Here is a 27,061-nt window from a genome sequence, read left to right on the forward strand (position 1 = left end):
AACTGCACAAAGAAATCTTTATAATGTTTGAAAGGGAATGGGACTGCATATAATGTAGATTTTATCAAGTTTAATAATCTTGGGTTGATAAATTACACTTTCTCTAAAAAATCATACAACAACACAATTGTACTAGTGTAACAGTATATAATTCTCAATTTCTAATCTATATACTTTTGAAACAATTCACACAGCTAACATTCAACATTTAATTAATACCAAGTGGTTAAGGTCCAAACATCATAACTCTGCAAAAATTGTACAGTAGTAATTGGAAGTTTGCAAATGGCAACACTGACTGATATTAGACATTCAGATAGTGTTCCTGCAAAACAATAAATGCGTTGCGTTATATGACACGGTAGTGTTGCCATACTATCGCATTAAACTTATTGGCAGACAGAATTTGTAACGTTATAGAACACAATTACAAATGACGTTCATGACTTAAGAAAGGATGCTTCATTTTTATAATCTCTGCAAAGTTATAGAGGTGGACCATAAATTGTTGGGAATGTGTAGTTACAAGAGAGTGTCCTCGTCTCGGAGGTCGCTAGTAAGCAGGCTGCGCTGGCTGGCCGCGCCCAGAAGCGCGGTGCGCTCTGCTGACGATGAGTCGCAGCTCAGAGATGCTACACAACACATTTGTAAAAAAATTGTATACAGATTACTTAATAGTTATACCAAAAAATAAAGCGCAAGAATGAAAGGATAGATTAAATGTTGAGTTAAAGATAAATTCTTAGTTTTGTCAATAAGAAAACTGTTTCATTTCAAGCGATACTCATGCACGCACGAAGACATTTCAAATCGTAACTTTTAGACATAAAAATAATTAAAATTCATAAAGATTACCATAGCCATTATTAGCCGTCGATTTTTAGAGGTGTCGAATAAGATATAAGAGGGGATGAGACAGAGAGAGAGAGAGTTGTCCGCGGCGGTACCTTATGTAAAGTGGGTACATACGAAGGGTCGATTACCGTCGGGGCTGGCGTGCGGCGTGGCGGAGGCGGATGCGGAGGCGGTGCGCTGCGAGCGCGGCTCGGGGGACGCCAGCGCCGCGCGCACCGACCCGCCCGGCGACTCCGACATCGACGCCTGCAGGCTGTAGCTCTCCCTGGCACATTATATTTCAAACACATAAAAAATAAAAAAAAATATTCATATAGTCACAGAATGTTGATATTTGAGATTTCTTGTCATTTTGACAATAACTGTCACCAATAATTTACAACTACTGACAAATAAAAGGAATATGGTTCTATTTTACAACGTTTAAACGTGTGTTAAAGTACCTGTATCCTGATGTGGAGGATGTCTGCGAGATCTCGCTGTCGTAAGAGCTGTCGGCGAGTGCGGCTGCGGGGGGCAGTAGCAGCGGGGGGCGGCGCGGCGGACTCGCCTCCATCCCCGCTCCGCCCCATTCCTCGCACTCCACACGGTACGGGTACGCCTGTCCAATGCATAAAACTCGCTATAAGAATACGTAACAGTTTTCGTGCCTCTATGTCTTAACAGTCGACTTACAATTAGCGGTACTGAACTTGTTAACTTCACAATGTAAACCAACATTTTGTGCAGTACATTTTGTGTACGTACATCGGGTTTGCTAGCGTGTCGGCTGCGACGAAACTTGAAGGTCTTCTTTGAGGGCCCATGAGCGCGCTGCAGTCGCGGCCGTTCCTCACCCTCATCACATGACGCCTCGCCCTCTCCCTCGCCCTCGCCCGTCGACAGCGGAGACAGGGGCGACATTGTTGTCTCGCCTACATAATCAATCAATCAAACAGCCATTCGACTAGTGTGAGATTCAGTAGTTTTAAATCATGAGATAAATCAATAAATATTGTTTATTTTAGTGCCTTCAATGAAGTACCTGATGTAAGCTTGAACTCGACCGACGACACGAAGCGCAACTTGGTCTGCGTTCCCGCGTATGACACCGCGCCAGGTGGCTTTTGTTCGTTAGCGAAGTAAGCGGTCACTCCTTGAAAAAATATTAAAAAAAGTTATATTTACTAATAGAGCGAGATGCAAAGGTAAAATAATAATTAAAAATAAAATAAAGCTAGAAGACCAAAGGCCGTTGCAATATTTTTGGAGGCTCAAGGACATCTTTGCGCAAGGCAATTCCCTTCCCCGTAAACTGACCTATTTGCGAATGCAGACTGCCGTTGTTGTTGCTGGTGTCACTGTGGCGGCCGGGGCCGGGACAGGAGTACTCGTACGGCGGCAGCTGCTGGCTCGTTGTTGAACTGCTCGATACTGATTCTGTCAAAAATATAATTTCATTATATTTAATTAATTACTATGTAGTGACAGTGGCGTAATGGTGTGTTACCTCTCTGCGCGGAGAGCGTGGCGGCGGGGTGGTCCGGGGTGCGCGGGGGTCCGGCGCGGCCCACTAGCATCGAGATGAGAGAGGGTCGGTGCTGCTGCTGCTTGTCACCCCGCGGAATGGCCTCCGAAGCCCGCTTGCCCCCCGCCGCACCAAGGCTTTCCGCTATCTGCTCTATAGTGCACACAAATTTACAGTGCGATCACAATTTAAAACAAAAACCAAATATAAACACATTAAGTATATCTAAATGTTTTCATACTTAACTTTATAAATGTGAAAGATATGATATATTTGAAATATAAAGAGATACCGAATTTGTAGTGATCGTGTGTATCGCGCATGGTTCGCAGCTCGCGAGCAAGCTCGGCGAGCAGCGCGCCGCGCGCCCGTCCCGCCGGTAGTTTAAGTCCGCGAGCACGCTCGCGCACCACAAACTGCATGTGCCGCTCGTGGTCACCAATAGGCGGTTGAGATAGCTGCACAAAACAAAACACATTTTAATTCATATTTTAAACAACACATACATCGTCAAAAACAACAGGAAAGTCGCTATTCAATGCCTGCTTTAAATACAGAGATGAGCAGAGACTGAAATATATTACCATGCCATTTAAATCCTCAAGTCACGGATTTGCCAGTATCAGAATTTGAAAGAGTAATTCAGAGTTGACATTTAAGAATAAGGTAGAATTGTGGGCACCTTGTGCACTATGAAGGGCTGTAGCAGCACGTAGAGCGGCGTGCGGTACGTGACGACGTGCTCGAGGAAGTCCCAGAGATGGTGCGCGGCCTCGTTGCGCCGGCCCAGCTCACGCATGGCGCGCGCTATGCGGCCCCACTCGCAGCACAGCTCGCTCGTGAAGCACGCGCATATCACTTTCAGAGCTATACAAGACGATATCAAAGTTTAATATGACAGTACTAATAAACATCTAGTCTGGTTAGAGAGGCGCTGCTATTGGTTGGTTCTGCCAGAAAATGTATTAAACCTACATGGACCTACAACATGATATACAAAATGGTATGAAGGGCGCTAGTGAGCTATCATAATTTAGTTTCACTTATGCCCACGGGATTAGAACTTGTCGGACTTTAAACAATTTTATTCTCCATGAATAAACAGAGATGATTCGTATGTTTTTGTATTACCTAAGAAGGCGATCCTGTAGAGCTGATTGGAGAGCCTGGTGGTGTTACGTATGTCGCGGCTGCCAGTGAAGGTGAGCGAGTTGGCGCGCGCGTCTGCCGCGTTCAGCTTCGCGTTGACTGCGGCGAGCTGTCCGGGCGGCGCGGGCGGGCACAGCGCGCACAGCACCGCCGACACCACGTACGACACGTCCGACTGACGTAGTGGCGGAACGTCTGACAACCAATATATTTCTGTACCCTGACTACTTGTTCTCAAAATCAGAATTTAAACGTGTAGAAAACCACGTTTTTACGGGAAAAAGATCACTTAAATAGCGTATTATTATACAATCATTCAGTCAATTTTGCTTGTAAGTGTCTAGGGAAAAATAGTTGTTTTATGAAATAATATATACCTTTTCGGCCACTGCCGACACGTAAACAGAGCGGCATTAGAAGATTCATAAGCATGTTCTCTGTTTTCTCGCCCGAAGGAAATATTGCTGTACCTCCGCACATCTGCTCCAATGAATAGCTATCCTAAAATGTAGCACATATGTGCAATACATAAAAATGTATACTTTCAAACTGGCTGCCGAAATAAATTCGAAAAAATTCAATATACAATTTTTTAATTTGTTTTTTTCGGGAGAAGAAACATTGATTAATAGGTTGAATACAATACGTTTATCAAATTAATAATCTGTATTTTTACTACTGTCAACTATCAATGTCACATTTATCTATCTATAGAATGTGAGACTGACCCCAGTGTTGATGACCTGCAGTGCTATGAGCCGCACCACCGTGCTGCAGAAGTGCGGCGGCGGAGGTTGCGACATCAGAGCAGCAGTAGCTGATGACAAGTTCTCACCTGTCGTGCTCTCCGATACTATCAATGCCTGTACACATCAACAATAACATCCTACATATATTTTCTAGAAGAAAAGTTCATCAATAACCACTGAGAAATGTTAAATGCGGTAAGGCGGCCATTATGATATTTTATTTATTTTTAACTAAATATGAAAAATGCATACTTGTACAGTATTGAGTAGTGTCTTGACTTGTTGCCAGTGCATTATGTATGGACATCTGACCATTGTTTCATAAACACCTTTCAACAGAACAGCTGCAGAGTCCCAATCTGTATTTCTCTATAAAAAAAAGTAAATTTAGATAAAAATAGTAAATTAAGCACACATATATTATAAAGTGACAACTGCGCACTAACGTTTTATTTTTTATTGTCTTGCTCTATTTTATAGCAAGCAACAAGAACAGACGATATAATTTGTTAGACATGCACGAAATATGCAAGAATGTTGACGTTATCCGTTTTCATATATATGAATGAATGGCGTAATATTGATCTAGCAGTATCAATAAAATCTAGTTAAATTATAATTCTGTTTGATTTTAAGCTACAAGTTAAAAATGGTCTCGTTTCTCACCCTTATGCTTGGTTTCTTAGCAATCTTGAGGAAGACTTTATCAAGTCTACGCAGTATCATGATGAGCGAGGGCCTGAGGTCCATGTCTGCCCACTCACCAGCAGGCAGCACTAGGGTCATGTACCGCTGCAGGCCGCGGCAGCCCATCGACTCCGGGTCGTACGGGGACACTTTGAGGAGAGAGTGGGCGATCTCCGCGAGACGCTATGGAAACCCACAGTAAACAATTTTGTGATTACAATGTCTTAGTTATGACTTAATTATTCCGTAGAAGTTTATAGTGCAATACATAACTCTGTTTTCTGAAAGAAAGAAAGAGATAGAGGAGGGGAAGGAAAGAAAGGCGGAGGATATTAAACGTGTGCGAGTACTGACAGCATGAGACTTGGAGTCTAGCAGCTCGACGGGCTTTCCCTCGCTGCCGCCGCTGCCCTTGGAGCCGTTGAGGTCGAGCAGCCGCGAGCTGGCGCGCCCGATGAACTCGCCCACCAGAGACAGCAGCACGTCACGCGGACGACGGTACTCTGCCCGCACCAGCTGACAAAAATATATTTGCTCAATTGATGCGGGTGTACTTTTGAAACTTATAATGAACTGGCTATCATCTGTGACTCCGTCCGCGCAGAAAATAATCTAATTAGTATCCTACATGGTCTTCAAGACAATGTTCAACATTCATACCAAATTTCATCTAGACCTGTTGAGCCGCTCTAGAGATACCATCTAACAAACATCCATCCACCCATCTAAACATTATCATTTATAATTTTAGTAAGATTATGAGATGTTCACAAAGTAAATGCCAGTTTCACTTTACCTCAGAGTCCTCAGTATCAGCGGGCGGCAGACGTGCGTGCTCGCTGACGTAGCGCGAGTGAGACTCGTCGTCCAACAAGTCTAGCGGCACGAAGGCGGCGGGCCGCGCACACCCGCGCTGCGACGATCCCTTGTGCTCCGGAGATGTACGGTACGGACCATTATACGACCTATACAAGACGATACCTTTTAAATATATAAAAATAGCTCTTAGAAAACTCGATCCGACTCGAAGGATCATGATAATCAGCATATTTGGTTGAAAAACTGGATTTAGTGTTGTGTAATAAATAAAAGAACAGCCTTACTTTGACAATCCCTCACAGTTGTTGACAAGTGTTTTAATGGCTATAGCTAGTTGTTGTATGATTTCTTTCTCAGTTTTGCCTTCCCTATTGTACGTTGGTAGTTGAATTTGCTTAACGTAGCATGGAAGTATTGCCTCCAATATTATCTGAAAATAAAAATAGACAATTTTAAAACAAATATTAACCCTGTAACACGGTATAAAAAAAGATTTAAAATATACTCACAAGCATTTGATATCCACGCATACTCTCAGCCGAGTATGACACCACCATAACACAAAGACTAATGCAATCCAATACGTTGACCATTTCATCCTCGTCGCGGTAACAAAAGTCGATAGGCTTGAGTGGCTTCTCTTCTTTAATTAACTCCGCTATGTGTAAGGGATCGGGAGATGGCGTTTCTAAACTCAGTAATAAGTTGAATAGACAACTCGATTGGACCTAGAAATTAAAATGAAATATTTTTTATGTACGAAAATATCATCTGGCTTGAAGGACCAATAATTTACTTTTGCCTAGGGGTATGCGGATCGAGTTCGTTTTTGTGTTTTTTACTTTTTTTCTCATGTAAATACCTGTTTGTCCAAAAAACGATACATTCTTTTGCGTAAATTTAAAGTAACTTACTTTGCTCGCGTCGCCGTACGTAGCTTCTTCATCCGTATCCAAGATGGCGGACACTGAGCCGAACATTTGTAGAATAAACGGTTTTCTATTCAATAGGTAAAACTGTTTGACCGCATACTCTATTGTTGTCGTCACCAGTTTGTTTGTTTGGAAGTTAGAATATATTTGTAAGAGCGTTGGCATTATTAATAGATATCTAAAAGATTGAAAAAAGTTTTTTTTTGATTAACTGGAAGTAATTTGTGGAAAATGAAAGTGATTACATTTCCAAACGGTCAAAGCACGATAACTCTGCAATCTTACTAATATTATAAATGCGAATGTTTGGTTGTATAGACGGATGGATGTTTGTTAGAAGGTATGCCAGAACGGCTTAAGAGATCTCGATGAAATATAGACATGTATGTAGAACATAGTCTGAAAGACCACATAGATTATTAATCTAGTTTTTTTTTCTTAATACCGCGCAAACGGAGTCGCGAGCGACAGATCATCTTTAATACAATTTCTGTACTTCTAATTATTTTCGTAATAGAAAGGTTTTTTAAACATACCCATTAGTAGAGAAAATACTCTTAAAGTTGAATGCAGCGTTGACGTATGTGGCGATGACGTATCTCAGTATGAGGGAGTCCTCGCTGTGCAGCATCAGCGCGCCGTTCAGCACGTTCAGGAACAGATGGATGTCCCGCGATGAGGTGAAGTTGCCCGCCATCGCCTCGAACATACGCGCTATGAGACGAACCCACCTGGAATAAGTTTTGTACAATATTTAGCGCCGATAAATATATGTTTAGTATAGTTTTGTTAAATTTTCTTAATACTAGTTAACTAAACGAAAATTATATAATAAATAAGAACATTTTTATTACGGATTGATTTTAGTCTACGGATTTATTCATATCTATATTGTTTCATAACAAACTTTCAACAAAATGTTAAATTTTAACTTACATGAATTTATGCAAGACATCAAGGCCTAGTAAGGTAGAGCCCAGTTTCCCTCGGCTGTACAAATCGAGATCCGCTTCCAAAGCTTTGCGAGGGAATGAGGGCAGTTTCATCAGCTCGTCGTGGAGAAATACAACACGTTGAACCACCTGGAACATGAAGAAGATATGTTTTAGGACTCTTAGTAATACATTAATAGAAGAAGCCAGTTTTCTAGAATCATACTAACCATATCAACGTTTTTCAATATTGCCCAAGTGAGAAGAACTTTGCCGATTTCAACGAACTTCTGCAGCAATTCTTGTTGTTGTAATTTATGAAATGCTTCCTCGGGCTCCATGTGCACCAGACCTAATTGTGGATACTGAGAACGTTTGAAGAAATAATGGTCGCGTACGTAACTCTGTGGATTATGGATCTGACCTGAAAGTAAACATGATTTAAACAAAAACTATATACTAACTCTGTAATATAGAAAACATAAGTTTGTAATAAACTTACGTGTTTTAAAGTCGACCAAAAAGTATTCGTCGTGCAATTTATCTGGTATACTAAAGAAATCAAGAGATTCTCTAAGAATTTGACAGAACTGCGTATCCTCTTGAACTGGGAACTGCGAAGGTATGCTGCCTTCGTTATCGGCTGGAATTAAAAATTTACATGAGTGAATATATAATACGATCTCTTACGAATTTAATTAAGGACGTAAAAGGAATGTACTTTTGTTCGTTACTTACATGGGCCGTGTACAATGATTTTTTTAGCAGCAGGTACATTAGCTGTAAGCAATATCGACGCATCGCATTGTTCTTTACGTAAGATCTGCTTTAGATCTTTGAACATAATACCATGTACACTATGTACAACCTGCAATAAAAATAACTTGCATCTAAACCAAAATAACTGTGCAGTTATGCTTTGAACTTTCAATAAGAAACAAAGACTAAATAACTTTACACAAAATTATTTTTTCATTTTAATACAATTATACCGCGATTTAATTTGATACAAACGCCATCTAGTGAATTCAAATTGTAGTTATATGTTTATTAATTAGTTACCATCCATAGTATTGACAAGGCTGCACCAATAAGCCTCTGTCCACCTTCATGCGGAGTGCGCACGTAGAACATGACGTATCCAATAATGTAGTTGTAGAGCGCGAAGGCGGCCTGCTGCGGCAGACGCGGGATGAACCGGATGAGATGTCGCAGCAGCTTGAACATCTCGTCCTGGTGGTCGCGCGTCAAACGTTCTAGTACGTGACGCAGGAAGAGAGCAGAATCTTCCACGAGGCAGCCCCAGATGCACTATACATATATAGGTCGTAAATAATAAGTATTGGAAGTGGTAATGTACTATGAAATTAACCATTAACCTGATATGCGACTTCATAGACGGAGCACCCGTCTCTCGAGACAGCGGCGTCGTCGAGAAGCGATACAATCTCAGCGACGGCGGAGCAGAGCGCGGAGGGGAAGAGCGGCGCCGCGACCTGGGCGTGGTGCGACCCGCGCACACCCTCCACCACCTCCTCGTCCGCTGGCGCTGACACCACGCATATTCACAAGTTACATACTATATTTTAGTGTAAATATGTCTAGAAAATTTTCGGTGAATAACCTCATATACTACAAATACCTTCCTGTGATCCTCGGCTTTCCGTAACTCGGATGTAAATTCCAGGAGGTAAAATCTCCAAATAGAAATTGAAGTCATTTCCTGGGTAGGTACTGCCGTTACGTGACTAACTGTTGGTTTCTGAGACCAAAATCTCTTTATAAAATAGACGGTCATCCTTGTCATTATCTTTGACAAAATAGTGATATCAATATGTTTTAAACGGAGATTTTGGTCTCAGAAACCTACAGTTAGATAAAGTATTAGTTGTGTAATTCTCACGTTCCACATGATCGTCTGCAACGTGGTCGAGAGCTGGCTCGCGGGCGGCCTGCCTTGTGATGGGAATGGTGGTGATGAGGAAACTCTCGCGCTCCGCCTTCTTCTTGTCGTTGCGCTGCTGCAGGGCGCGCTTGATCGCCTCCGTCTGCTGCTTCTTGCGGGTCTTTGTTGCTGTCACCAGAGACCGCTAACAAGAAAATGTGAGCATCAGTGCTCATAATTTGTAATGGACATTTTTATAACAGTGTTAGATAATTTTCTATCTAGTAAGAGAAAAACTACTTTATCTCACTAGTCCTTATTATATTTTTTCACTAAGCAAATTATTCAAGTTTGTACAATAGTATCAAAAGAACTTACATGTCGTTCTTGATTGAGCGTCATCTCCATATCCTTGTCCTTGACCTGGGGGCTCCAGGGCGGGTCGACGACGGCCAGAGACTCTATGCCGATCTTCGGAGACGGCAGCGTGAACTCTATGCCCGGGGGCGGCACCTTGAACGTCACGGAAGCGCCCTCCTCCATACGTGGCCACACTTGGTACCTAAGCTTCCATATCACTTGAAAACGTAAAATCGCGTTGATCCTGTAATATAAACAGAATATATATAATAACACCTGATTGATTTTAATTTGCACATGAAGTAGATTCGGAACAGGTCGGTTTCCGATACCGAAGTTGAATTAGTGATGTCACCTGACTCCGGGATCAGCGTGCTTGAGGTCGTTGTGCATGATGTCTGTGGCGACGTGCGGGGCGCGCACCGCCACCAGAATGAAGAGCGCGGCTGCGCAGGAGCTGAGCTCGCGGTCCGCCTCCAGCAGCAGCCGCCACGCCACCGGCGCCACCTCGCTGAACATCTCTTCGCTCATCGTGGTCGCACCTTTCACCAGTGTCGCTAGCGGCATGTGGTATGCCTCACGGACCTGTTTGTCCCGTTTAAATAAAGAAATTATAAGGTCGGGACATCGGGGAAAAAGAGTACTCTAATTCCTAGTTACCAAATCAAATGTCAGGTATTGTATAGATTTAGGTTACAACGCCATAAAAATATAGAAATTAATTTCGGATCTAATATATCTCTATTCTAGTCTTCAGGAGATAATTCTTTAAAGTACATCATCGTCATCACTATACGACCCCTCTGATGGGCTTGAAGCCTACCCTAAATTTGAAATGGCAGTGTATACAATGAAGAACTAACCTGTCCCTTGAGATACTTGAGTATGTTGGGCGGGTCCGGAGGCGGGTAGGGGAGCGTGCCGGGCGCGGCGGCGGGCGGGGCCTCGCTGCCCGCCAGCGTGTGCTCCACGCCCGCCGCGCGGTACGCCAGACCTGCAGTCTCGATCACCGACCGGTCGATCCTAATGTATGAAGATATTATGTTAATTAAAGAAAAATGCTACAACAAACAAATGATAAAATTCGTATTATACAATAAAAAGAAAACAAGTTAAAATCTATTGTAAATTTTACTAAATAAAAATACTTTAGAACTGTAAGCGACACAATAAGATATAATTTAAAAAAAGGAAATAACTCGTGTTTACTATGAATTTAATTTATCCTTAGTGGTTTCTTTAATACTATCTATATTGGATGGTTTATATTGCAATAGGGGAAAACAAATCTATTTTCAAGGTATAAAATAGTCACGATGCTTATAAGGGGAACAGGCAAAACCAAGATAATATTTCAAAGATAGGAGATTACTATTTTGAATGAGATATAACGACTTAAATGTCTTTATGAAACATTTTGTCTACGTACCGCATGCAATCTAGTGGTACTCTACACGTGCCGCTACAACGACATCTAGTGGCTACGGGAGCAAACATATTGCACAATCGTTTACGTGTAGTGTTCGAACCTATCCGTGACATGCTCGGAGGGCTTGCGTGTGCGTCGCCCGCGCCGCGCACCCCCCGACCCCTCCTCGCTGCTCTGTGCGCTCGTCTCCGGACCGAACTTCTCACCGTAAATCTGAAAAAAAAAATAGTTAGTAATACCTATAATGTTATAATCCATGTATGTAGGTAAATAATTACATACCTTTTGCACAGACTTCATGAGACGGACAGTCGCTCTCATGTTTCGACGGAAGCAGTACGGATGACAGAAGTTTTGATGGCAGCAAACGTAGTTGAAGGAATTCAAAAATTTCACCATCACCTAGACAAATTAAACATGAAATATCTTTTCTAATTGTAGTTAAAATAATACAATCTTTATAGACAGGTTGTAGAACCTTAAGCCATGGGAAGCCCTTGTTGTTGTCTGGTGGGTCGGTGGAGTTGCTGTCTGGGCTATCGGGCGGCGGGTCGTGGTCATCCGACAACACACCCGGGCTCTCCTCGCCCCCGCTGTCCATCTCGTTTGCCATTATTACTGTTCCTAAGTGAATTACATCAAAATACATGTGCAGTTTACAAAGTAATCGACATTTTTAAATACAATCACAAATAATATACCTGTTCCAGGGAAAACTTCGGATGTATCGCTTCTATCGGATAGCGAAGAAACCTTTCGTCTGCTTTGTATTGAATCAGATCTTCGTGTTATGACTGAAAACATATAAAGCGATTGGTAAACATTTTTCATCTTTATTAAAGTGTTAGATGACTGAAGAATGCTTACGATGAGTGTACTATCCTCTTTAGAAAAAAAATGTTTTTAAACATGTATTAAGACAGTGTAAACCAATCCTAAAATTAGAAAATAACAATAACATACATTCATCGACTTCTCTGGTATCTTTCTGTCGTAGTTTAATAGATCTTCGTTTGAATGATCCGTAAGCGGAGTGCGTTTGTTGCGTGTTGCGGCGATGCATGGGCGCCTTGCCGCGGGACCCCAGCCTGCCTTTCTTATCCTCCAGCGCCGAGCTCGGTATAGCATCTGCTAGCTATAATAATAATAAAAATCGGTGCTAGTGTGGTGCAAAAAGTGCATGACAGTGTCTTCGGATTTCCTTGATTGGGAACCTAATTCTTTTAAATTAGGGAAGGTCTATGTATATCACTGAACTGATACAGGTTGATGATGAAATTAAGCAATCAATTTATAGAAAACGGTATATAGCTGGATAGCTTAGAAACCCACGATAAGTTTAACAATATAGAAGGGTATTGAAATAAAAATAAATATATTACTGTAACATTGCTCCCGCCGGAAACATTTTCAGGTTCGTGTAGTACAAACGATATTTTCCTTTCAGTTTCAACGCCAGCGATGGATTGAAGACTTTGGGCGGACGCTTGAGAATGTCCCATACTCGATAAAGCCATGCTCCAACGACGATTAGCTTCCCTGGACACCATCCATGAATTAGAAATAAAAGTCTACCAATATTGTTTGCACTATTCATCTATTTATTAATCTATTTTTATTTAATTTTTAAAATTTCATCAGTATGTCATTACATGCCAATGTAGCGAAGCTCAATTTAGTCACTATATGTGTCTAGTACTATTTTATTACTATTTAAGGTGATACTAAGAAATATCAGTGTCATTTCAGTGCCTTAATTTTAATCTTTCAATCTCCTAAAAGTGCATTCAATCTACAAGCAGTTTCGGAATATTATCAGTAGAAATAGATCATTAATATCGAATATTTTTTAAACTTATTTTTATTTATAATTTATATTAGTATGTACAAAATAATTTAGTAATTTTGTGCCCTTCATTCCTTTAAATTACCATGCACTTGGATTCTTTATATTTATTTATGAGATTATGGATGTGCTTATTTTATATAGTTATTTTCCTAAGGTCCTCTCAGAACAGTACGTAAGGAATAAATTAAATAGGAAGAGTGAGTCAGAGAGTAAGAAAGAGAGCGAGATAGAGACAATAAGCTTTATTGGCCTAAAAGTTTTTAAAGTCTTCATATAAATTTTTGGTTATTCCTACATAGCTAAATTATTTCAAATAGTTGCATGTATAAATTAATTAAGTATATAAGATGTACTGTGAATAATTATGTGCTAATATAATATTCTTTACTATACGAAACCGGTTATTTACTAAAATTTATAAATTAAAATTGTACTGTTCTGTGAACCTTTTTCTTTTAAAAAATTTACAGTATTTCAAGTTTCTTTATGTTATAAAACAGTAAACTAAATACATGCACGCTCGGTGCGGAATGCGAATGAACATGCATTACTTCATCAGAACACATACTCGACCGGCACTAGTGCCTGTTGACTGCTAAGAGCCCTGTTAAAACAAAACTCCCGTCAAATACATTATGCACTCTTTATATTATCACTTTAAATAAATATAGCTCGGTAACTCACATATTCTTACAAAACAAACGACGTTTTCGCATCCATCTTCGCAAAAAATAAAAATAATCATTTTTTTTATATTGAAAGCGAAAATTGACTACTCTTTAACAAAATGTTTTGATTACTTACCTGTAAACCCTGTCCCAAGGGCCGCGTTCTTTTAGCGAGGAGCGGCTGGACTTCGGTAGGTTTTGGTAGGTTTCTCGTAGGAAAGCTGTTATCTCGAATAGTAGGACGCAAGCTACCAATCTTAGTGCTCGAGGACATTCCGCTCCGATCGTTTTTCCAGGAAGGCGTATACTTGCTGTAAAAGATAATTAAAATTTTGCAGATATAAATAAAAGAAAAATAGGTGGCTATTTTTACATTGTAGAAATATTCAAATACCATGGGTTCGTCAGTCAAAAACTGGCTACCCTCTCATTCTTTTTTTAAACGAGTTAGCAACATAAGCAACTTTTATATTTTTTACCTTCATCAAGAAAATCTTCCTCCTCATCTTGTTGCAAAAGTTCTCTTTGTCCATCGGGATCCGTCACCAATGAGACTACAGTATCCAGATGCTTTTTATCTTCATTTAACATCTCTTCTAATCTATTCCCAATCGCCTGCAATGTTTATTCATTTTTACCACATTTCTTCTTTTTTTGATAGAAATGTAATTTGAGTTTACTTACTTCAGCCCATTGATAAAATAACTTCCCGGCAAGTCTTCTTCTAAGTTGAGGACTGGCTGACACTGTAAATATATGTTTTTAATTTTATAATTATAAGGAAAAACAATATTAACCATACTATCCAATCCCCTAGAACAAACAAGTAATATTCCACCAAATTTAAATGTATACAATAAGTAAATAGTATTAAAAACAATAATAGTGAAGTTACTTACGTGAATTTTTGACCATGTTCGATTTTAGCCAATGTGGCCATTGTCCCTTGTTACAATTATGCACTAAATGTGCGCACTCTAATAGCACAGAGGCGCGCGCCACCACCACTGTGAATGGCTGGAATTTTAACAATAAGAGTTTCATGTTTTAATTTATGAAATAATAGAACATGAGATAAAATTAGCCATTGTTTTACATTTATTCTACATCTATTTATAATTAAATGTAGATTATTTTGATACGCTATGTTTGAAAATTATTGGAAAACCGTGTTAAATAAAAACAAACAAATGCACAATTTGTTTTATTTTTTTAAGACCATTGCGGTACTATATAAAATATAAATATTTAAAACAAAAAAAGCTTTTTAAATATACTAAAAGCTTTATATATTCGTTAAATTGACCACGCTTTTTCAAGGCCCTGTGGCGCAATGGATAACGCGTCTGACTACGGATCAGAAGATTCCAGGTTCGAATCCTGGCAGGGTCGCGGGAACTTTTTGTTCATTTTTGTTATAAATAATCATTAATCAGCTTTTTAGATTTTATTTTAAGGAAATTGTGGTTATAGTAAAAGTTGTGGTTTTATCCCTTATGTTCATTTTGTATAGTATACCATACATACAACTTTATAAAAATATACGATCACTATAAAATCATTTTTAACTTAGTTTTATTAAACACATGACATTTCTAAACGCTGTTTAGCTTTTCTTCAAAAAAGAAATCTTGCCACAATAAGGGTTAAACTGTAGTGGTTATAAAAGTTTTCAGATATCTTGGCGGATTCTAACTTTGCGTACTCACGCTTACTCTCGCACGGTTGCAGAACACAATTTTCAGAGCACTAGGTAGCGCATCGACGACCTCGAGCTAGCAAAATATTTGAAAAGAAGTATACCAGGTCTAGTAGAGCAGCGATGAAGAGTGCGTCAGGCGTGGCACCGGGCTGCGTAGCATCCAGCAGGAAATTGAGTCGTGCGAGGCCGGCGTACAGCGGCGCCGCACACACCAGCCGGCGACGCTTCAGCACCACCACCTCGGACTCCCCGCCCCCGGACCCGCCCTCCAGAGATCCGCGCCGAGACATGTCTGCACATTAGTGAGTGAGTGAATGATCGAACCTAAAGATGAATAAATGAATAGATCCGAAACACTGAGATACTCACATCCTCCAGATGATTCTTCAATGCTTCCATCTCTTTTCTTCCCCATTTTACGAAGGCCAAATCTATTAAGCCTGTCTTCGACACGTTTTCGAGCCCTATAATATGAAAACAATTGCATTTTTAATATTTATATTATTTTTACTCCTCTCTTTTTATAAGAGTGAGTATAGAGTTTTATAGAGTGATATAATCACTTGATCAATGAAGATATTTCTCTATTTATTCTTGTGAACAAATTTACAACGGGCTATTACTGATTCGAATAGGTACGCTTTGCATAACTAAGTTAGCTACAGTCAAAGCTGGATGAGCAAGAGTGGAAGGGACCGCGATAATGACACTAGGTTATTGATGATTCTTGCTTATCCAGGTTTGACTATATTGACCTGTTGAGGGTGTATCCGACACGTCGTTTGACGTGCACAGGTCGCGCGGTGAGATGCGGCCGTGCCAGTGACACCATGCTGCCGAACTGCGGCAACGACTCCCCCGAGCCGCCGCCATTGCGCGCCAGGGGAGCCGGTTGCGGACGCGTCTTGAACCATTTCACTATACACATCGTTCGATTACATATTGACAAAGAAAAAAGACCATAAAAACACATTTACTTTAGTATTAATGTCCTTACTTCTACCTGCTAAGTTAAATATCATTTGATGTGATACTGTTGGGTAAAACTTGTTCTTGTCTCACCTATCCCGCCGATATGAAACCTGGAGTGCAGAGACTTGTGTGTCATGTGGTGGGGGGTGATGTCGGCGGAGGCGGCGGAGGGGATGGTGCGCTCGGACTGGCGCGGCGTCAGCTGGTAGCGCCGCGTGCGCACCGACAGCGGCGACTGGCTCGCTGACTCGTCACCTGCTTCTGTTTCTAGAAGACTCTGAAACATGACACATATTGAGGAAGAAAGTAATGACTTTAGATTACATATACATAAAAAAGGAAAGTGCTCCTTAGATTAAGATAGATTTTTATATGAAATATGTAACTGTAACAAATAATATAAAAATATGTACATGTGCACCAGTAGACGAAGTGCTTCGTTTTTTGAAGGTAAACTTCTTGTGACTGCGGTCATCTGCCCCGCAGCCCGAGTCCGCCCCCGTGTCTGACCCGCGCTCGTCGTCTTGCATCCTTGGAATATGTCTACAAAAATAATTAAAAATTTAGATGGATGGATGGATGGAACTTTACTATTACGTTTTTCCAGAACAGCTAAACAGATCTAGCTAAAACTTGGCATGGACGTAGAACATAGTCTGTAAGGACACATGGACAACTAATTCAGACTTAATTTAGTTTACGGAAGGAATAGCGGGCCAAAACTAAAGCAACTTTTTGTTGATATTAGCGCCATCTACCTTATAACTCTTGTAGTCTGCATGTTGTTCTCTCTCTGCTGACTGTCAGGTCTCTCAGCTGTGTCGAGCAACGCGCTCAGAGCGACCAGCCGGAACTCACTACCGTGAGCTTCTTTCACGTAGCTTAGAAGTAGGCGCACTTCCATATACAGAGCCTAAGATAAAATATTTATTAAAATATATTTTCAAGGACATCTGTGCCAATTACACGAATGTAATTTAGGTTATTAGAATACTTACGGAATTATCGAGCATTTTCAATTCTTTATGCATCAAAGCAAATCTTGTGACGAGCACTCTGAAGGTTGCCTCTATAACAAAGTTCTCTATGGCTCTGTGAGTATTAGCATTCTGTCCTGTTCCGAAATTTGTGGCGTATCCGACTTGCAAGTGACTTATATCTGGAGACTTCGCGAAATTGCGTTTTTGTTGATCTACGGAATTTAATAAGGTTTTTAATTTTAAAAACAAAACGTTCTTTACATAGCATCTAAGAAAAATTGAAGTCTACTTTAACGATACAGTATAAATCAAATTGTATTATTGTTTTAGGTGTCTAAACAATTATCCTATATTGAGTTGATAATGTAAAGGGGAGAAGTAAGAAAGAGAAAGCAATATGAAGAAATAACTCACTCATTGGTGATACCATATTAGAAGGTTCCGCACAGAAGCCAATAGTCGCATGTAGGTTATCCAAAACCTCTCTCAACGGTGCGAATTTAGTCATCTCTCGAATGCGCAAGTTAAACTTTGATACGTTTGCAGATCTGAGCTGACGCAGAGAATTGCGAGCTTGTACTCTGAGACATTCTGCCTGAGGACCACGTAATGCTGATGTGCAACCGTGTGAACATCCCAATTGCCTTAGTAACCTACAAATTCATAAGACAAATACATTTATTTCCTTCAAATATACTGATTTGTGTTATACCACTTAATAAATACTACGATATTATCCTAAATTTACTTTTTAAAACATAAAAAAAACATGATTACACATCAATGGCAAAGACTATTAAGGTACAATAAACAGAAAGTTTATTTGACAAAAAATTAAAAATAAAAAGTTAAAGTGTTTACCTAAGTATAATATGCATTATCATATAGTAGGGACAATCTAAATTTTCCTCCTCTTTAATCTTTTCTTTACTCTCTCCTCCGTCAACATTGGTTGACTCTTGACTCGGGGCGCAAGGGATACCAGAATCACGTTCCTTAAAATACATCAAAACAGAATTACAAAGGACATTAATGCGCGAAATTGAGCGCCAATGTCAGTCAGCGCCTTATCAGACGGGACTTTAGGGCGTTATTAAGAGCATCCAAAACCGACGTACATGTGTAGATATATGAAATTAAAACAAGGGAGAGAGGTGTGTCAGGACCGCGACTAATGGAGGTCCCTGGCCTCTGCCAATGCCTCTGGGTTAACAACTCAGACAAAATTTATAAATCAGTAATACAGGACAATATACAGTGAAAAGAATTAAATGGTAAATGGTATAACTCATTACTTTAAGTCACTATAATAATTAATATTTAAGCGTCATGGTTAAGGGTACGGATTTCCGATCACGAGGTCGGGGGTTCAAAACCCGCCATTCGACTATTGTCGTAAACCATATCCTAGCACAAGCTTAGAGCTTATTTGGAATGGTTGAAGAAATATTAGTAAATTTACACAAAAATCTGATAATATTTCACAAAAAAAATATTAATTACGAAATCAAATCATTATTTTATTGATAAAAAACGTATGAGGCCAGTTAATTAGAAAATTACCTTGCTATCTTTATCTTTAACGAACTCCGATAATGGGTCGATTGTCTCTGGTTGTACATCTTTAGTACTATCTGTTTGCCAATTCTTATGAACTCCGATCTCCATCAGGGTATCGACCAGGTTTAACATTACTTCCATAACCCTCACAGTAATATAATAACTATCCATAGTTGATACTGAGTAAACTGCCTGCAAATTAAATCACAGTTAAGACTGAGACAACAAAACTTAACAAGTAACCTATGTGTTCTTTGAGACTATGTTCTACATCCGTGCACAATTTCATCAAGATCCGTTGAGCCGTTCCGAAAATGCCTTCTAACATCCATCTAAAATTTTGAATTTACATATAATATTAGTAAGATAATCAGTATTTTTTTTGTGTTAAGGCGTTTGGAAAGGATCCACGATTTTTGCTGCCATTATCATTGTTTTTTTTATAATACTTAGGAGACGAATTTAAATCAGCCACTTATATTTTTTTATTTCATAAAATATGAAATTAACCTTGAGAATTATTTGTAAATCGATGTCACCGTCTTTAGTGATGTAATATTTAGAGCCGGCCGCCTCTTGAATCTCTTCTACAATGTACGTAATATTGGAGTCAGTTTGTGATCGCGTGAGACTCGGCTTGCGCTCCGGAGTGGGCATGTGTTGAGACCCTTGCATACTTATAGAGTCTAGTTGAGATTCCATTGAACCCTGAAAAAACAAAAAAGCGTAATGTATAATAATATTTAAAAAGTGTCAGGTCGGAAGCCACATTGCCGCATCCAAAGATGGTTAATTGTTACACAAGGATTATAATGAGAAATCTACACTAAGGTTAGTTTAATGACACGGCAATAACCGTGGGCTTCTGAGACCAAAATATCTGAATATTGCCATCCCAGTCATTATAATTGACAAAACAAAGATATCAATATGTTTTAAACGGAGACTTAGGTCTCGGAAACCATGGTAACTCCCAGAGCACGACATTTACTGTAAGTTTAGTCATGAAGTCTTCCCGGGGTAGAGTTACCTGTCTAGTTTTAGAAAGATAGTCAGGAGAGGGCGTCGGTGTGTGCTCCGTCACAGTAATGATCGGGTTTTTCTTCTTGAGAATGTTGCTGTGTGTTGCAGTCGTTTGACCGTGTGTGCGTTCCGTCCTCGCTTCGCCGATATATCTGTAAGAATTTCCTTGCAATTTCAGAGAATAACTTAAATTACGTATACATATTATTGTTGGGTATGCTATTCTTTCTAGGGAAATGGGTAGGAATGTACTTGTGACGTAAAACTCGACTGTGCCCTTAAAGAAGGTTCTTCTCATAATCATCTATATCCATGCATATTAGTGTGCCTGTAGGTTCAATAAAAATCTATTTATGGTTATTTTATACGTCTTTTATTTCGCTAGACATAAAAAATACTTACGTAAAAAAATTCATCGGTACTATTTTAACGTGGAGAATGGTAAATATTTTTTTTATTATTAAAATAAGTATTATTATTCATGCATGGTTTTCTGCTCTTACATATTCAGATTTTTATCTCTTAGTATTTTGAAGGAAAAGGATATCAAAAGAAGTTGTGGAATGAATCTTCATGAGGAACGGGTTTTATTTCATAGTTCTTATTTACACAATATTTTATGTATATTATTAATATATTTTCCTTTATGTTTATTAATTTCAAATTTGGACACAATTACAGTTTAACTTATTTACAAAATTTATTTAAGTAAGATAAAGTTATAGTTAAAATAGTAATTATCAAATATAACTAGAATATTAAACTTATGCATAAAATTATAAACATTTACATTTATTTATTATACAAATTGAACTTCAATAATAAGCCATCGTCATTTCTATAATTTGAATTTAACCAATGTATCTGTATATACAGGGTGCTTCAAAATATCTGCTGCTACGAAAATTCTAGAACTTCACGACTATCTCTCTACTGTTTTACTACAGCTATTTACATTTTTATATTTTAGTGACGTCTTTGTGCCAAAACACTGTATTAAATAACATTGGTAAAGCTCTCTATCACTATTTATTTTAGTCAAAGCAATTAGAGTTCTATGCAAACATATAGAACGTATATATTCGTTTATCAACACCCTACAAAACTAGACCTGGCAACTATCACGAAGCATCTACTTTCGTTGTAACAATCCTTATAAACTTACCCATTGGACGCTAGCTCATCGATCAAACAGCTAGCAATTTTCATCCGCAATATTATTGTACAGGATTAAGCAGTAAAATCACGGGAGAAAGAGAAAAAAAATATATTTGAGTAAGAAAAATCATTAGAAAATGTGTACGAAATTAAAATCATGCTGTGCATAGAAAAATAGATCATTATTCATATAGAAAACGGAAAGTCATGAGAAAATTAAGTAACACAATAGAAAAAAGTTCCATTATAATCAAAATTCTGACGTCGACATTATTTTAACTCTTATCTTCTTAGATTTTTTTTTAAGTTTTGCCTACTTTAATGTATTGTAAAATATCGACCTAATTGTATGTTTAGGACTATTTAAAACTAGATCTACTAATGTTGAAACAGAAATTTAGAATGTAAACTGACCTAAGACTTGGCATACTTTTGCCTTTAATGAGATTGCAGGGAAGCAAGTCTCCAGTGAGACGCGGAGTTATAGCTTGAAAATTGGTAGCCAAAGCTGAATTCGGCCTGTCATCTGCAGTGTCCAAACTCCTGTGATATTCCTACAAATAAATTGCCAAAATTGTAAAAAAAAATACCGAAATATTAATAATAAAGCAATAAATAGGAATAATATCTACAGATATCATTCTTACTGCTGTATGAAAACTAAATTTATGTTCTTCCTGGCCAATCTTTTCCAATGCTTTTTCAGATTTGGAAAGCAGTTTTGTTTCAACGAACGCTTTCAAATCGGCCATCTTCATTTTCCGTTTCACTTTCTCGCTAGCTCTTCTTGTCATTATATTATCTTCGTCGACTTTAGGCACCGAAGCAAATGGTATTTCTGTTATTGGTGAGATTTCCTTAGATTCCGGGACTTCCATGAAATTTTTTAATGAATCGTGTTCTTTAATGTCCGGACTTTGGTAAACGGACACTTCTATTTTTGGAACAGGCAGAGAGTTGCTTCTTTTTCTTGGTGGAATTTGTTTGGACATATCATCACAAATGTCACGCAACCTTAAAGGTAAAACGGCAATTTAAAATGAGTAATTAAAAAAAAACGCTTTTAATTTAGGGTTAATACGTGCCTATTGTACAAGTAATAAAGTGCCCAATAAACGCCTTCTTCTTGCCACTGTGTTGTAAAAAGACATCGCAGTGTTGCGACATCTAAAAATGTAGCTGCCGATACCTTAAAGAAAATTTAACAATTATTTTTTAATTTTACAGGTTAAGAAGAGTCAGGTAATAATAGAGATAAGGAATTGTTTTTTTTTTCGATAAAGCAATATACAATCCAGTCACTTACATTTCCTTGTTTGACAGAAGGTGCTTTCTCCGCAGATGTGGGTGTTCCCTTCATGGGCGGGCAGCCACCGCCGCTATCGGATAGCGACTCTTTATCTGACGAGCTAGAAAATGAAATTAATAAAATTTTAAGTTTACCCGTTTTCTGAACCAAAGATGAGGATAGTCACTAATGTTATTACAAATTACAAAGTCGGAAAATATGTGAACTAACAATGTCATCTTGACAGCATCATATTTCTACCAATCAGCGAGCGGCAGTTGCACAGTTTAATGTTGCCATTTTTATAATATGTTTTATGCATCAATTTAAATACATAGTAATTACTACGAGAACTCCTCAAAATATCACTGCTGAACTATAAAAGTTTTTCAAATACCTCATTTTAGTTATCTGTGGCAATGGTTTTATTCCGGGAAGTGTAGGCTTCATGTTGTCTGGCTTGCGAACTTGAAATAAACTGGGATCGGCTGCATAAACCGTGTACACTTCTTTGTATGGGCCGCTGTAGTTTTGTTCTGATGGTAAGCGGTAAATGAACTGAAATGAGAACAATTATTGGGTTAAATAACAAAAGGGTGAATAAAAAGATTTCGACAACTTTTAGTAACAAACAATTAAATGATGTCTCTTGATGGTAACAAATTCAAGTCGTTCAATAGTATTTAAATACAAAGTGTCAAGTGTACAACTTGCCTATGCAAATAAAAATATTATAAATACTTACAACATGCTCCTCTTCTGTGCTAGAACTCTCTTCGGGAATAGTTTCTGGGAATATAGTGTCTTTTGGAGAAGACACCCAAGGTTCCTCCTCAGTACTTGCTTGTTTGGATGGTATATCTGATTGAGAGACTGATACATTTTGGCTTGGAGGACTTCCACTATTACCACCTTCTTCTTTGGAAAATTTACCTAAGTATAACCAATAATATTTTTAACTTGTTCCTTGTCGGAATCTTTAAATACCTTATGTCATATTTTAATAGAATTACTAACAGTCAATAAATCTTTACTGGTAAATTCAGAATTAAGGTGAAAAGAATCAAAATGAATTTCACATTCATGTCTAAAGAAAAGCTAGTAATCTTACATTAAATACGATATAAAATCTTTGATGCATTAGAATAGCTTATTAAACTTACGGCCCAAAAACACATCTTCAGGTTGACTTCTTTTAGAATATTTTCCACCATAAGACCTAGGCTTAGGTTTGACTAAAGTGGTAAAGCATGCAGCGTCTGGATGTCTGAATTCCCACAGAGCCTGCCACATTTTTAAGCCATTTTCCAATCTATAATTGTTTGTGAAGTCAGATTCCTTCAAGTGTTGGGATATTGGAGCAAACAGGAAGACAAACAGCTGCAATGTAAACATAAATCTTAATGTAGTTGAAAAGGTATTAAACTTTCTAACAAGAACTTGTAACTGTATGTATACTTACGGTTATTGTAGGTATAGAGAATAAATAATAGAAAGGGTTGGAATAAAATTTATCATTTTCATAATCATTATCAGCACATTCATCAGAGGCGTCAAGGAGGATCCAATGTAATGTGTAGAGAAGCTTTGTCTCTACATTTCCTAATGATTGCATATTGTCTTTTATCCTATAATACACAGTTTAGAATAAATAATTTTAATTTATAAATAGTAAAAATCATGTTTTTATCTTTACACTAGTTTGCAAATTAATAAAACTTATATCATATGAATCCACACAAAATTAGTCCTATTTCTATCTACCTTCATTTATCCTGTTGCAATTAATTATGGTTGGGGAAAGCCACTTTTTAAATTTTAAATTTTGTTAAAATTGGTACCTGGTGTGTAGTAACGCAGCCAATGCATGCATTACATGAGGCAAGGCAGCTTGTATCAGTCGCCATCTCGGTATTGACTCTATAGCATCAGTTAGACTGACGGATAATCCGAAGCGAAGGTTTTGTACCAATACTTTTTCGAAGGACTGAATGGAAATTTCAAATAAAATGTTTACTTCGATATTTGATAACAGTGTAAGTAAAAATATGGTTAAATAATAATTTCTCACCTTACAAGCTTCTTTCAGTTCCTAAGATGACCGTGTAATGAAAAAATAGAAAATTAGTTTGGAAAATTTTTAAGAAAAATATAAGTATTGTAAGTACTTGTTAATATTGAATAATAAAGTACTTTTCATTTGAATTTATCCATGAATTCGTCCATTATTGCCAATTGTAACATAAGTTTTATTTATAATTTACAATTACAGCTGATTTTAAGCGATGATAAAATGTAAACAAACAATTTTTCATCCTGACATCTTGTTTTGGACGACAGTTGAAGTTTTGGGGATGTTGCCACTTTCGAAAAAAACTTTTGATATTTCTTCAAACATGTCCTAAAGGTTTTAAATTAATAAAAATAATCTTCAATGTTCTTTAATATATAAAGAAAAAAAGAGCATAAGGATATTTGTTCCAAAAAGTTGTTAAATACTTTTCTGTTCTAGTATTAAATAAATCACTGCCAACATTCCAAACTAAAAATTTCGTTATTATATTTTACAACATATAAAATGTGCAAACTTCTTAAAATAATATTTAATAAATTAAAATGCTAATGCTAAAGCATCGATCAAGCTAATTTATATTATATGATTTTCCGATTGATAAAGATTACATTTGATTTGACGGGTGAGTGTTTATTCATTTGATTATATTCATGTATTTGGCAAAAGAAATTGACTATAGCTCTAATCTACAAAGCAAAGTGAACAACTTACGTGATGGCCCGGTGCTCGTTGGCAAAACTGAGTGGCGGCAAAAAAAATGATTTGCATTATACGTACAAGTACATCCATCCATACATATATACCACATAGGTTAAGATAGTGAAGTTTAAGATATTTATATTATCTAAATACAATTTATTTTAAATCAGTATTTATAATCAACGTTTATGAAAATATAGTAGGTACTTACATCAAAATAAAATGCATAAAAATATATCGTTAGAAGAACAAAATAAAAACAAATAAGTAATTGTTGTCCAAGTTTAAATTTTCGTTATAACGTTAGGCTATTCCGACCATTATTAAGATGCTGATACCAGTTACTGCGCAATTTGAAAACAAAAAATAAATGCAATTTAAAAAAATTATAAAGAGTTTTTCTTCATTGTGTCTTATGTACTCAACATTATATTATTCACAGTGATGTTTACAAATTGCTTATATACAAAGGCACACTCGAATTATTATATTTAACAGTGTTATTTAGAAACCTGTACCTACCATGCATGACGCGTCGTGAACCTTTCCAAGTCTTGGTCGAACGAAGGGTGTTGTTTGTCTCCAAAGGAATATCTGAACAGGAATCGGAACCACTTCTTCATTGCTGGAGTCTTCATCCAATAATTCCTTCATTTTGATGCAGATCTGTTTAAAGAGGAATGTTTTTTTGTTCTCCTTTTGCATGTTCTTAGATCTCGTATTAAAATAGAGCAATTATTAAATTGTTTTGTATTATGACCTACTTTTTTGCTAACTAGATACTACTGTATTGTTCCGTTTCTAAAATAACTTACCTATTACACCGATTTAATATTGGCCATAATCAGATTCTATTGAAGAAAAATAAATTTATAAAAAAAATCACATGTCACGAACTGTTTACGATTATAAGTGCTGAAAGGACGGGAAGAAGGAATTTTTCAGAGCGAGCTAGGGGAGGTAAACGCACTCGCGGGAGGCTCGCCTGAGAGTGAACCTCTGCGCACTTGTTTCGAGACATCTTCATAGGGTTGTCACTGTTAAGTTGGCCTATATTATTTTTATTGTAACACAGATGATATTTGTCAACAATCATATGCGACGTCCGGTTTAAAGTCTGATTTTTAACTGTTAAAGATTAGCTGAACCCGATGTTATAAGTTTTTAAAAGCTCGATAATAGCTCAGAGATGAATTTACAACTCATTTTATCGACAGTTTTAGTTAGTAAATAACTCAATTAACTTTAGCTTGTATATCGTGTAACCAATAATTCTGTCTATAAAAATATGTCTGGTTATGGTAACGTATCTTATATATTGGTTATATGTGGCACCCCTAGAGAGATTACATTGATCTGGCTGCGCAGACCGTTTCTACGTCGCAGCCTCTGGTTGCCGTGGCGACGCATAGAGATGCGTAAATATTAAGAAAAACTTGAGAGATATAATTTCTTAAGTTCTTGGAAGTATTGCTAAAATCTAAACAATGGTTAACTACCAGAACTTCATAGGTATTTGTTTTATTTAACTATCAACGTGTTAGATTAAATCTGTCCACGTGACGTCTGAAATGCAGTTAGTTTTCAGTACAGAATATCGGGACGGACACTTTTGGATTGACACGTAAACACGAAACTGGGATCGCAGAAGAAAAACAAAAGTCGCAGATTATTATCCAAAATTATTAAAAAATGTTAAACTAAAGTATCCTCTGATTCAATCAATTCAATTAATTATATTATGCATTATGTTTAATTAAGGAACGATGTTGCGTACAAACATA

At 37.8% G+C, this 27,061-nt stretch overlaps 1 protein-coding gene and 1 non-coding gene across 5 annotated transcripts; one reads left to right on the plus strand and one right to left on the minus strand.

Annotated features, from left to right (window-relative positions):
• Nucleotides 1-117: 117 nt before the first annotated feature.
• unc80 (unc80, NALCN channel complex subunit) lies at nucleotides 118-26,156 on the minus strand. Of its 4 annotated transcripts, none has more exons than XM_013318553.1 (66): nucleotides 26,093-26,156; nucleotides 25,800-25,943; nucleotides 25,290-25,316; nucleotides 24,576-24,596; nucleotides 24,346-24,491; nucleotides 23,967-24,132; nucleotides 23,668-23,884; nucleotides 23,250-23,437; nucleotides 22,902-23,062; nucleotides 22,523-22,625; nucleotides 22,302-22,405; nucleotides 21,864-22,230; nucleotides 21,631-21,770; nucleotides 21,224-21,253; nucleotides 20,066-20,210; nucleotides 19,546-19,743; nucleotides 19,039-19,227; nucleotides 18,337-18,470; nucleotides 17,890-18,128; nucleotides 17,494-17,687; nucleotides 17,254-17,408; nucleotides 16,909-17,038; nucleotides 16,586-16,772; nucleotides 16,279-16,441; nucleotides 15,893-15,987; nucleotides 15,625-15,815; nucleotides 14,721-14,838; nucleotides 14,506-14,567; nucleotides 14,301-14,436; nucleotides 13,958-14,132; nucleotides 12,687-12,843; nucleotides 12,268-12,439; nucleotides 12,006-12,098; nucleotides 11,783-11,928; nucleotides 11,587-11,706; nucleotides 11,405-11,517; nucleotides 10,739-10,898; nucleotides 10,231-10,460; nucleotides 9,894-10,119; nucleotides 9,534-9,720; nucleotides 9,010-9,179; nucleotides 8,693-8,941; nucleotides 8,369-8,498; nucleotides 8,133-8,273; nucleotides 7,861-8,054; nucleotides 7,635-7,780; nucleotides 7,235-7,429; nucleotides 6,681-6,876; nucleotides 6,276-6,494; nucleotides 6,051-6,196; nucleotides 5,744-5,912; nucleotides 5,302-5,463; nucleotides 4,927-5,130; nucleotides 4,513-4,629; nucleotides 4,240-4,374; nucleotides 3,889-4,012; nucleotides 3,494-3,706; nucleotides 3,045-3,229; nucleotides 2,655-2,820; nucleotides 2,345-2,515; nucleotides 2,155-2,274; nucleotides 1,880-1,990; nucleotides 1,603-1,769; nucleotides 1,299-1,456; nucleotides 984-1,120; nucleotides 118-632 (listed from the first exon to the last, which is right to left on the minus strand). In XM_013318553.1, the coding sequence occupies exons 2-66, from the start codon at nucleotides 25,929-25,931 to the stop codon at nucleotides 523-525; spliced, it is 10,152 nt and encodes a 3,383-aa protein (XP_013174007.1). In that variant the 5' UTR covers nucleotides 25,932-25,943; nucleotides 26,093-26,156; the 3' UTR covers nucleotides 118-522. The 4 variants fall into 4 exon arrangements, with proteins under 4 accessions (XP_013174007.1, XP_013174006.1, XP_013174008.1 ...); XM_013318552.1 differs by having other exon boundaries at nucleotides 21,849-22,230; XM_013318554.1 differs by lacking the exon at nucleotides 21,224-21,253 and having other exon boundaries at nucleotides 21,849-22,230.
• Nucleotides 15,141-15,213, plus strand: TRNAR-ACG (transfer RNA arginine (anticodon ACG)). Its single transcript has one exon. It is a non-coding gene; the product is annotated as a tRNA-Arg (tRNA).
• Nucleotides 26,157-27,061: the final 905 nt, after the last annotated feature.

Source organism: Papilio xuthus, unplaced genomic scaffold (assembly GCF_000836235.2).
Source record: "Papilio xuthus unplaced genomic scaffold, Pxut_1.1 DF826923.1, whole genome shotgun sequence".
Taxonomy (NCBI): Eukaryota; Metazoa; Arthropoda; class Insecta; order Lepidoptera; family Papilionidae; genus Papilio; species Papilio xuthus.

Excerpts from the sequence above, each read along its gene's own strand:
- unc80 (XM_013318552.1), bottom strand. The coding sequence starts at position 25,931 with ATGAAGGAATTATTGGATGAAGACTCCAGCAATGAAGAAGTGGTTCCG. Across the intron at positions 22,626-22,901 it reads CCACAGATAACTAAAATGAG|CTCGTCAGATAAAGAGTCGC; the intron begins GTATTTGAAAAA and ends TTCATTTTCTAG. Across the intron at positions 17,039-17,253 it reads CAGACTACAAGAGTTATAAG|ACATATTCCAAGGATGCAAG; the intron begins GTAGATGGCGCT and ends TTATTTTTGTAG.